A 12,925-nucleotide genomic window follows, 5' to 3' on the forward strand; every position below is an offset into this window, starting at 1 on the left:
TAACGGGCCAGGAGCCACCACCACCAGAGGCCAGCTAACAGGCCAGGAGCCACCACCACCAGCGGCTAGCTACCGGGCCAGGAGCCACCACTACCAGCGGTAAGCTACCAGGCCAGGCCAGGAGCCAAGCTAAGGCAGGAGACATGGCAACGAAAAAGCTTGCAGAAGACATGGAAGAAGTGAAGAAGTCTTTGAACTTTATGTCTGAGGAGCTAAGCAAGGTGGCAAAACAACAGACGGGACTACTGGATTTAATTGAGGAAATGCGGAAATTGAAGGCGGTGATTAGGGAAAAAGACAAGAAAATAGACGAACTGGAAAGAAGAGTTGAAGATCTGGAGCAGAGCATAAGGATGGATGAGCTAATGATAACAGGACTAAAGACTAACCATCGCACTTATGCAAGCATCACAGCCGGTGACAAGAACGGTGAGGATGCATCAAACACTGAATTACACTCTCTGGAGGAACAAGTTATTAAGTTTTTAAACAGCAAAGACATTCCTTTACACCGTAAAGATATAGCTGTTTGTCACACCTTACCCCAAAAACAGAGCAAGAGGCCAAACATTATTATTCGTTTGGTGAGCAGAAAACAGAAGATTGAAGTGCTCAAGCATGCAAAAAAACTTAAGGGCACAGGGGTGTACATAAACGAAAATTTAACAAAGAGAAATGCTGCAATTGCAAGACAAGCAAGAATCTTGAAAAAGGAAAAAAAAATCCAAGACACATGGGTAAGAAACTGTAAGGTAATGATAAGACTGAATGGTACTCCTGAACGGGCCAAAGTTATTGTTATTAGAGACATAACTGAGCTTGATCAGTATAAATGAAGATGAAGAACAAAGTACAGAGGTGGACCAGTGGAGATATGTCATATCAGATTTTGTTGTGATGGAGCTATGAGGTCAGATTCTGTTGAGGACTGAAATATGAGAATGTGTGAATACACTGAATTTAAGTCTTTTGACTTTCAAGATCACAAACCCTATGTCTTAGAGAATGATATTGACCCAGAGACCCACTTCTACCACAGCATTAAAACAACATGTGAATATTATTCAGAAGACAAGTATAAGTCTAAAATTAAGGGTTTTTCGGTGATTCACTTTAATAGCAGGAGTCTATATAGCAATCTTGATAAAATTAAAGATTATTTGCAAAAATTACAGCATAAATTTAGTGTAATAGCAATTTCAGAGACTTGGCTGAGTGATGAGAAAGAGTTACTAGATGAGTTAGAAGGATATGAGATGTTTTGGCAAAACAGAGCCAATAAAAGAGGAGGGGGCGTGGCCCTATTTGTGTTAAATGATTTGAAATGTAAGATAAATGGTGATTTGACAATTGCTATAGACAATCTGATGGAATGTGTAACGGTTGAAATTAAGATGGAAAAACACAAAAACATATTTCTTAGTTGTATTTACAGGACACCAGGGTCATGTATTGAGAAATTCAATAAGGAGATTACTAATTTATATGAAAAAAAATGTGATAAGGTGATTTTGGTTTGTGGTGACTTTAACATTGATCTATTGAAATGGAATGAACATGCAAAAACAGCAGAATTTGTAAACACTATGTTTAGTTTGAGTTTTCACCCTGTAATTACAAAACCAAGTAGAATCACATTGGAAAGCGCAACATTGATTGATAATATTTTTACAAACATTATTGATGGTGAAATAACGAGTGGTCTATTTCTGACTGACATAAGTGATCATTTGCCAGTTTTTCTAGAACTGGAAATGAACAACAAATTATCTTTAACCAACTATAAGCAAAAACCTTGTTTGGTAAGAACAAAGTCACCAGAAGCAATTATGGCCTTAAAGGAGGAATTAATAAATTATGACTGGCATGAAGTTTATGTAGATGATGTTAATGAATCATATAATGCTTTCCTAGACATATTTCTGACATTGTACAATAGACATTGTCCTGTGAAAGAATATAGACAAGATCTTAAAAAGAATAAGAAACCATGGTTAACTAAGGGATTGGAAAGGGCTTGTAAGAAGAAAAACAGTCTTTATAGGGAATTCCTGAAGCACAGAACGAAAGAAAAAGAGAATAAATATAAAAGATACAAAAATAGATTGACAGCAATTATAAGAACACATAAAAAAGCCTATTATGATAAGTTGTTAGAAATACACAAAAATGATATTAAAGGTACTTGGAAAGTGTTAAATGATATGATTAAAAAAAGTAATAAAAAGAATTTTGCTACATATGTTGTTAAAAATGGTGACACTGTGGTGGAAAATACAGAGGACATCGTGAATATATTTAATGATTTTTTTGTTAATGTCGGTCCTAATTTGGCAAAAGATATTACCAAGTGGGAAAAGGATGATAAAACCTTTAATTTTGCTATTGAAAACAATAATTCAATGTTTCTTGGTGGAGTTTGTGAAAGTGAAGTGTTGGAAGTGGTCAGGAAATCTAAAAATAAAAAATCTACTGATAGAAATTCCATTGATATGTCACTCATAAAACAAGTGATAAACAGTATCCTTCAACCATTCACGTATATATGTAACAAATCATTTCAAACAGGTACTTTTCCAGAAAATATGAAAATAGCTAAAGTGATTCCGATTTATAAAAATGGTGATAAGCACATGGTGTCAAATTATAGACCGGTGTCACTGTTACCACAGTTTTCTAAAATTCCTGAGAAACTGTTTGTAAAGAGGTTAGATGACTACATAGACAAATATAGGATATTAAATGATCATCAGTATGGATTTAGGAAAAACCGATCAACATCTTTAGCAGTAATGGAATTTGCAGAAAATATAGCAACAGCGGTGGATCAGAAACAACATACTGTTGGTGTTTTTATTGATTTAAGGAAAGCATTTGACACAATTGATCACTCAATATTACTCCGGAAATGTGAAATGTATGGTATAAGAGGTGTGACGCAAAACTGGTTAAAAAGTTATTTACAAAATAGGTCTCAGTATGTATCAATTGGAAATACAAATTCACAACTTAGAAACGTAACATGTGGGGTCCCACAAGGTTCAGTTCTGGGACCCAAGTTATTTATACTTTATCTAAATGATATCTTTATGGCATCTAGTAAGTTAAAATTTACAATATTTGCAGATGATACTAATTTGCTTTATTCGGGAGTAAATATGAAACAAATATTAGAAATTGTGGAAAAGGAATTGAGCAAGTTAAAAAAATGGTTTGATGTAAATAAGTTATCACTTAATGAAGATAAAACAAAATTTATGGTTTTTGGTGGTGCTAGGGGAAGTGATGATATAAAACTGAAAATTAATGAAATTGAAATTGAAAGGGTGTATGAAACAAAATTTTTGGGAGTGATTATTGACCATAAACTCTGTTGGAAACCACAAATAGAATATATCAAACGCAAAATGTCCAAAGCTGTTGCGATTCTTTATAAAACTCGAGACTTGTTAAGCAAAAAATGTTTGCATATGTTGTATTGTTCACTTGTAATGCCATATATGTCATATTGTGTGGAAATATGGGGCAATGTGTATAAGACTAATTTAGACCCAATAATTAAACTCCAAAAAAAAGCTATTAGAGTCATAAACAAAGCTGGTTATCTCCAATCAAGTAATCCACTTTTTGTAGAATCTGGTTTGCTAAAATTTCTTGACATTGTATATTTAAAAACAATGGAATTTATGTTTCACGTTAAAAGTAAAAACCTTCCTTTTTGTATTCAGAAAATCTTTAAGTTAAGAAAAGGACATTATAATTTAAGAGGGATGTTTGTGTTTGAAAAGTGTAAAGTAAGAACAAACGTTAAATATCACAGTGTTTCAGTTATTGGTGTCAAGCTATGGAACGAATTGAAGGATGAAGTGAAATTGTGTAGCTCACTGTTGAGTTTCAAAAAGAATTTAATTGGTCAAATTATGAAGGGCTATGAGAGTAATATGTTTACAAAATAACTTATTACACTGAATGTAGTATAATTTAAGTTTAAGTATTTTTCTGTTGCAACTTAAGGTGTGGACATGGACTAAGGGTGTAAATAGGAGAAGCAGAAATAAGCCTCCGGCTTCAGCTTCTTCCTTTTTCAGTTACAAAATGTGTTAATTTTATGCTTGTTTGTTTCTTTTTTAATATGTAGGTGTTTTGTTTTGTTGTCTTTTTTATATGTGTGTGTTTTGTATCTTGTATTTAACTGAAATAAACATTCATTCATTCATTCATTCAATTAATCGAATTCATTCTTAAGAATGGGAATAGAACATTTTTTTGAAAGACAAGACTTGAATAAGACTGGTTCAGGCGAAGGAAAAGGCATCATTTCTGATATAAAGCATGTTCTATCTCTTAACGTACAAAAAAATGCCTCATTAAAAATGCTGCTGGATGACCACCTCTCTTACCCTGTTCTCACAGTCCACTGTGGATGAGCGATTATACAGTGGTCGACAAGTATGAGAGTCAACCACATCACAGGACTCACTGTGCTCACTGGTGGGGTCCTCCCCTTTCTTATGGTTGAGATGTCATTGAGACATGCAACAGTTTTACAAATCTGCTCACGTTCATCTCCAGACCCTGGTCTTGGGAAGGTGCATGTGTAGCAGGAGGTAAATTGTCCATCGGCAGCTCCTGTACCAGGTCCGCCCCGGTTTGCGCTAGCTTCCGCATTCCAATCATTTAGATGGAGTATATAGATGCGGGCGGACAGGGCACAGGTAAGCTGCCGTTTTGTCTGTTTTTACCCCTGCTCCTGATGTGACTGGTGCTGCGTTAGGCTGGGTAGGTGTTGCTGAACTGTATTCTGTTTGTCCTTAGGTTCGCTATTTTATCATTGTTTATCCTTGTTTTTATAGACACCAGCCTGGGTCGCTGTGGCGGATGCCTGTGGGTCACACATACCTGTCGCTTTGTTTTCCTTAGGTATAAATTTTTACTCTTTTTTTTTTTGGTTAGCGACAGTAGAGAAACTTTGACCATTAACACTATGTGTGTTTTCTTTTAGGAGTCCGGCCATTGCTGTTTTTATTTGGGTCTCGTTATTATGATTTGGGTCTAGCGTTTCCGTGTTGGTTTTTGTTTTGATTGTTTGGGCTACGTTTATGTATTATGTTCCGGTGATTTATGTAGTTGGTTGCTCACCGAGCAGTGCCCTTTTTTTGTGTGTGTGTGTGGAACCTTTTTTTTTTCCTTTGTATGGATTTTAACTTGTGTTCCTTTTGCTGCAGGTTCTGGTCTGAGCGCGGTTGCCCAAGCCGGTGGAGGGTCCGGTGTTAGAGTTCTTCACTGCCGCCCCATCACTCCCTGTGTGTGGTATTTTGCGCGTCCTCACTCACTTTTGCATGCTTTTGTTATCCTTGTAGTTTTCTTGTTTTGTGTGTTGCACGGAGCGTGTAGTGAATACTCTGCCCCCATTTAATTCTGCCTCTCGCCGTGCGCACCCGCGGCCAACCAGTCCCTAGCATTTTACATTATTGGAACCTTTCATTGTGTTGTGTTCTTTTTATGGTTTTATTCTTTTTTTTTTTTTTTTTTTTTTACCATTTTTAGGGTTTAGTTTTTAATAAAGGTCGTTTTGTTTAATGATGTAAACTTTTATAAATAAATTTATGAATGATCATTTTTCTCGTCTCAGGCTTTCTTTGACCACTCCATGCAGCTTTATTAATTTAAAATATTTACGTGGGCTTGTATTCCCCTTATTCTCGGTTACACATGCATTGGTCCAGTCTCTCACAACAATCCACTGATTGTACCTGATGATAACAAGACTATGGAAATGGTAATGTCACAAAATTCATTGTGAAAAGCAAAACCTACAGTATACTAAATCTGTAGTCTCTATAGGCTCTAGTCTGTGGCACAGAGTCCTTGAATACGCAGGGGTCAGGTACTGATCTAGGCCATATCTCATTCCTCATCCATGCAGTACGTATATGTAACCTGCGTGCTTATTTTTCGTCTGCGTAGTTTCTCTGTTGTGTCCCACGTGATGGAAGAAGGAGGTGGCGCAGGTCTCACTTAAGGCGGATTTATTCTGAACATACAGAAAATACAGTTTGTGGTGGATCAGTCACAGCTGGTAGCGCTGTTCGGTCTTCGCCTGAGCATCCCTCATCGGCTGACTAAGTTCACAGTAAAATTATACAATTCACATATGAATAACGAAATATCCTGTACCTGAACACACAGAAAATACAGTTTGTAGTGGATCAGTCACACCTGGTAGCACTGCTTGGTCTCCGCTATAAAAGAGTTAGCATAATTAGCTTTAGCACATTACAAACGTTGCTGAAACGTATAATCCAGAAATATCAACTTCAACAAAATTACTTAAAAGCGATCACTATGCCATATTATATATGCTGAAATAACTCCTCTCCAATTACAATAGGAATTTCTAATTGATAACTTTTGTTCATATGGAGGACCGAGCATACAAACCTACCCTGAGCATCCCTCATCGGCTGACTAACTTCCGTTTCCGCCAGCCAGAAGGAGAAGCCCCTGAACCAATGACCACCCATACAACTGATGTGTGGAGGGCAAGTGGAAGCAGAACTCTGTTACATATACTGTACATCTCAGACATACTGTAATGCTGTATTATTTTTGCCTTGAACTTTGACCCGCTTGCTGTCACCTACTGGACTATAATAGCTTCACACACGTAGAGGGTTGTAGAAAGGAATAATCAGAAAATCATGCTGTCCTGCCCACTGCCAACTGAGACCGGATGTAGTAGGATATTCTGGTATTTTTTGGCACGCAGCATTTGACACACTTATGTACTGAGACGTGCTAAATCTTTTTTCCTGGCATGCTAAATAATATAGTAATGTCAGACGCAGGGTAATTCTCATTTGAAAATTGGTCTAGTGATACTAGACTAATACCTCACTGTAATAATGGTCAAGTCTGCATTTTAGCAATTTAACACAAAGCTTTAGCATGCATACCTACAGTTAATCTGTTATTATAAAGCTCCTGGGTGTATCCTGTTGAAGTATTTTACTTTTCATCCAAATACAGCAGTACCCACTTTTTTTTTAATGTAAGCAGTGTGCCAGGTGAGAAGGATAGGCAAAAAATCAGCTTTTGCTTCTAGCCTATTCCTTTTTTTTGGTTTTTATGTTTATTGTGGTTGTTGTACTGTGTGGGGCGATAAATGCACAAACCAAAAATAAACCATTCATTCATTAGACGTCCATGCATATAACTGGTTCATGTCATTTACTTACTTGATCTTGTACATTTTATTGAAGATTAAGGGCCACATCAAGGAATCAGAAGTGGAGCCATTATTTTAATTAATCTATATAAGCCTGTTTATTATCCTTAACTTAACCCATAAAGAGCATCTACTGGCGACCAAAATCATCTACTGATGTTAAATGTTTAATACCTGTTGATCAGTTAATCCTATCAATACATGTAAATAATTGGTATAAAATGCAGTTTATCATCTTTTCATGGTCATCAGATATGACCTATCTGGACGCTCAGAGGCTCTGTAGTGAACATGGAAACACCATCATCTTCCACAACATTGAATCATCGGTAAAATCCATAGAGTTTGATAAATGACAGTGCATGGACACACTTGCTGTATGTTTAATTAATGATATATTTTGTTGAAAAAGTCACTTTTTCTTCAGTTTTCTCTGTTTCTGATATTGTAACAATCAACTTTAATCTGAGCTTTTATGAACATTTACATGGTCAATAAATTAAATAATGAAAAATACCTGATTTTCACTGAAAAAAGGCTAAATACAGAGGATAATATTATAATAAATGGTGATAAATTGCTTAAGAAAAGTTAAATGGAGAGAAAAATTAATTCTGGAACTGCCATAAAAGTAGCACTGGGTTTTTATAGGTTAAGGTAAACTATTCTATCAAAAGGTGTGGTCACTCATTCATGAGTCATTTTGAGCAGCACTGTTTTCACACCACCCAAGTAAAGGAAATATAAAGTCAAATCTAACAAAAACAAGGTAGCATAAAAAAATAAGCCTAATGCTCATTCTTTTTTTTTTTAACCCTTACAGACCTAGAACTATTTTTGGGTTGACTTCCAAATGATTTTTTCCCCCATATTTAAAATTCCTAAGTGATTTGTCAACATTTATTAAAATATTATCCTCTGCATTTTGCCATTTTCAGAGAAAATCAGGTATTTTCCTATATTTAATTTACTAATCATATAGATGTTCAAGCTTAGAACAAATGCAAAGGTTATTATATCACAATTTTAACTGAACATATAAACAGTTGTACTGTCATTTGTCAAACTACATGCATTTTACTGGTGAATCAATGTTGCAGACGATGACGGTGTTTCCATGTTCACAATAGAGTCTCTGAACATCCAAATGGGTCATATCTGATGACAATAAAAGGCTAAGAAACTGCATTTTACCTGAAATATGTTTAGATCTTAGAGGGTTATTGTTTTAAAATCTTGCAGAGGTGTTCATTTTCATTGCTAGATACTGTGCCAACCAGCAAATGTGAGTTGCTAAGCCTGACAGTCGATGCTGACATTAACTGTCAGATATTAGCTTGAGTGTGACAAGAACAATAGGTAAAAATCTAAAAATCTGAACCTCTTCTTGAGCAGCCAGAATGAGACCTTCAATAACAGCCTTGAATTTTCATGTTACTTGCAAGAGTCAAGACTCAAACTCCCATGTGACAATCCTACGAACTCCTCACTCAGCCACAGAATAGTTGTATTAACAGAGCCTTTCATCGCCTTTGTAGCTGAATATCCAGTTGTCATCTGGCCTCTTACTCCTTTAAATTTACATTTACATTTATGCATTTGGCAGACGCTGTTTTCCAAAGCAACTTATGGGGGAAGATCAAGCTCTCTCTCTGTCTCTACTTTATTTGTAAAGCACTTTAAAACAACCACAGTGGACCAAAGTGCTGCACAAAAGAAAAAAAATAAAACCCAAAATAAAAGAGTAAAATATAAGAATAGATTAAAGACATTTAAGACAAGGCAAATTAGAGTCCTGGTGTAAAACACAGAGGTGCAGGAGAAAAAATAAAGGTGAGATATGACAAACACCATCCACAAAGTATTCTTGAGCTAAACACTGAACCCCAAGTTCCCACTTTACCAAACACAAACTCATTTGGTCATCATCATATGACCAACACATTCAAATGGAAATTAAGTAAATAGCATAAAAAGTATAACTTTGACATGAACTTTAACATGAACCACAAGATGTGTATTATAATAATTTGCAGACATTCTTTTATTTCAGAAGCATTTTGGCTGTGATTAATATGATTAATATTATGTTTAAAGTGATACTAATTGCACTAAGCATGTGTTACGAGCTGTACAGAATTGTACGACTGTGATTTTTCAAAGCTGGTGATAATATACAGGGTGGGGAAGCAAAATTTACAATATTTTGAGGCAGGGATTGAAAGACAGTGTATGACCAATTAGTTTATTGAAAGTCATGAGAATTTAAATCTTCAAATCATATTTTACTGCATTTCTAACGGTCTTGTTGTCTACCTCAAGTTCAATTGCCATTTTTCTCATGGATTTGGTTGGATCCTTTAGGATTTTGGATTTGAGACCTTTAATAAAAGCTTTGGTAAGTTTTTTGTTGCTTCCTCCACTTCCAGACTTTCTCGTAATAGTTTTGCCCATAATCATTCTCTTCTTTACATTATAAACAGTCTTTATGGACGCTCCAACTATTTTTGAAATCTCCTTTGGTGTGACGAGTGCATTCAGCAAATCACACACTCTTTGGCGTTTGCTTTCCTGATTACTCATATGGGCAAAAGTTTCTGAAAAGGTATGGATAAGGATGGAGACTCAGAACAAGGGTATAGTTACAGTATAGTAACTACAGTAATAGTAATATAAAGTTGGCCCCTTATGTACCAGTAGTGTCAAATATATTATTTCAGCAGCTTTACCTTGAAACAAAAAGATATGTTTCAAACATAAGGGAAAATGAAGGTCATCAGGTTATTCAGTCACTGTCTAACTGTTGAACTGTAGTTTTTTATTTCAGCTATTAACTATAAACAATATTTGCACATTCAAATGTTTCACCAGTGTGACAGTGCAAATGATAGATTTTTTTTTTTTTTTTTTTGCAAAATACCTTTTATTACATAGTACTCGCTTTATTTTACTTTTTTTTTTTTCAATGATTAGAGTTAAGTTTATTCCTTTATTTAGTCTAGTTTAGTTGCTATTTCAGTTGTGTGACAGGAACTTGCAAAGTAGGAATTTCATCACTCAGTGTAACCACTGTGTTTCTGCTGTGTGTATCACAATACACCTCTTGAATCTTGAAGGTTTAAGGAATTTTATGTGGGTATTTCATAGAGTTAATTCATGGTTATCACTTTGATAAAAACAAAGTGTGGCATTATTGCATATCTGTTACCTAGCTAGTACCCAACTACAACCATGTAGTAACCCAGCTGTAGTGTACAGTGTGACCAAAACCCTCTGAGAATCTTTGGTTCTAAATGTGGGTTTGAGTTATTTGTGCATTGTCTCATACCAAAGAGGACCATGGTGCAAAGTAAGTTCAACCATACAAGCACTGTGTCCATGTATCTGCACAGGCCCATATGGTGAATGCAATAAACAATGAGATGCCACATAAAGTGCAGAGGATTGAGGACAAGCCTACATCAGCAGGAGCAGACGAGATCAGAGGGAGAGAGAGGGGAAATAAATGCGGGATTATTGGAGATGTCACATACATGGACAGAAAGCTGTGTCAAGCTCGAAAAAGACAAGATTTGAACATCACTGTCACTGACACACTTCTACAACAGGTTGATACGGTTCAGTTGTTGATTTGATTTCTCTGTTTATCTGCTGACAAAAGCCAGGTTGCACAATGGGGATAAAACATAGTGATAGTGGGAATAAATCATATTCATAAACATTTAGTGTTAAAAAGTAAAAACTGGATCCGACCACCTACACCTGTGTGCACCTTGAAGAATTAATATGTGTAATTGCAATATTTACAGGGAGTAACCAAATAGAGAGGTGGGTGTAAAGCTGGCAGATGAAACATGAGTGATGGATGTAAACACAGGAGGAGGGATCAAAGAGACGGCGAGCGAGGGATGAGAGAAGGAGGAGCAACAACCAGTGTCAGATGCTCCAGAGACAGATAAAGAGGAGGAGTGGACAAGAGCGTAGCAGAAAAAGAGGACATTTGGGTGAATGCAATTTGGGCTACAAAGATGACTGAAGAAAAAAGCATACCGTCCATGGAGGTGCAAGAGGGCAAGTTACTGAAGAAGGTCAGTTGATGCTTGGATGGAAATATGACTGACTGTCCTACCGCAGTTTGACCTGAAAACACTGAGTACACTGTGGTAACACATGCTCGTTAGGCCTGGCTCAGTTAAGTTATTTGTTTTACAACTTTGAAAATGAGTTTAGCCTTTTTTACATCTTAATGTAATATTAATATAGAATGTGTATTATAGCAGTATAAGACATGTTATGAGCTGGTATACAGGTGTGTGTTTCTCATGGCTCCTCTTTTCATTAGTTTTCTTTCTCACAGTTTGTGAGATTGATCTTGTCATGTCTAAATTCTCAAATACTTCACGATTGGCTGTTGTTTAGTAATCTCTGCTCCATGAAAATCATCTCTCATATAAGTGTCCCTCTCCCTAACTTACTGTTTAACTTTTGTGTTCTTACAGGGTTCCATCAAGAAGAAAATAGACTCGTTTAGGCGATGGAGTTCAGCAAGTATGAAGAGGCCGCCGAAGCCCAAAGCCAAGACCCTGAGTCTGTCCTCTCCAGTGGGAGACCCCGATGACCTCTGGATGCAAGAGGCCAATGGGAGGAAACTGCGACCAATCGTGGACTCTGTCTTTGGACAGGTAGGGTGCTGTGAAGTGAGCATAGTGAGAGATCATGCCTATGTAGTGGGGTTTTTTTTGTTTTTTTTTTTGTCTTCAGTTGACTGTAACAGTTCATTTAACTGTTCATCAACAAATGACTGAACCAACAATGTTTTCCTGAGAACAGTTAGTTTCTGCAGTGTGATCCTTAGCAGATTGTTTTTTGATTGTGTTAATTGTTGTGCGTCATTTGGCACAATTTCCATAGTTACCTTCCAGCATATTGTAATTCAAGTGGTCTGAGAAGAAACAAGGATTCTGCTCTTTTTCTGGACTTAAGCTTGTTAAAATCAGTCTTTTCAGACAGGCAGGGCAGTAAATATTTCCTCAGACATGACTCTCCTCCTATACTCTGTGGCTCAACACAAAAATTTGTGAAAAGTAGCTTCACGTTTCCACAGTGATGTAATGACATCCTATCATTGTCTTTATATTAAGTCTTTTGATTCAGAGACAGCTGCAGAAGGAAGGCTTCTATACTCAGATTTTTTTGTTTGTTTTTAATTTGCTTTACCTTGATTTAATCTCCTGCAACTATACTTCTTTAATTACTTTGAAACATATCTTTTATTATTATTATTATTATTATTATTATTATTATTATTATTATTATTATAAAGAGACACAGGACCCATTAATAAATCAAATAACACCACAGTAAGCAAGTATTTGCAGATCACAGATATCACAAGCACTCAGGAAATTACAACTGTGACCTTATGCTCTTGTAGACAGGGAAAAACAATCAACAGTTGATGACTGGATAATTTTTCCATTTCCAGTTAAGAACATTTTAAGGATAAGGGTATGTCTGGTGAGTATAGATTGTATAATTAGTTTCTCACAGGCTCAACTGAACAGATCAGTGGTTTTACAGTGTAGTGCAAAGGCTTTGACTGATACAGGCCAAAGACAAGAGGGAAACACAAGGAAAACACAAGTTGCAATGCCGCAAATGACATGTTACTAAGGTTGCATTTTGGACTCTAGTAAG

General features: G+C 36.1%; 1 protein-coding gene across 1 annotated transcript in view; it reads left to right on the top strand.

Moving 5' to 3' along the window:
- The first annotated feature begins 11,164 nt into the window (after window positions 1–11,164).
- Window positions 11,165–12,925, top strand: part of cabp2a (calcium binding protein 2a) — a 36,870-nt gene continuing 35,109 nt past the window's right edge. The window contains exons 1-2 of the mRNA XM_030136090.1: window positions 11,165–11,316; window positions 11,728–11,910. Of these exons, the coding sequence (XP_029991950.1) occupies window positions 11,257–11,316; window positions 11,728–11,910 (243 nt within the window). The 5' untranslated portion in view covers window positions 11,165–11,256. The remainder of the gene's footprint in view (window positions 11,317–11,727; window positions 11,911–12,925) is intronic.

This window comes from Sphaeramia orbicularis, chromosome 1, assembly GCF_902148855.1.
Source record: "Sphaeramia orbicularis chromosome 1, fSphaOr1.1, whole genome shotgun sequence".
In the NCBI taxonomy this organism is placed as follows: domain Eukaryota; kingdom Metazoa; phylum Chordata; class Actinopteri; order Kurtiformes; family Apogonidae; genus Sphaeramia; species Sphaeramia orbicularis.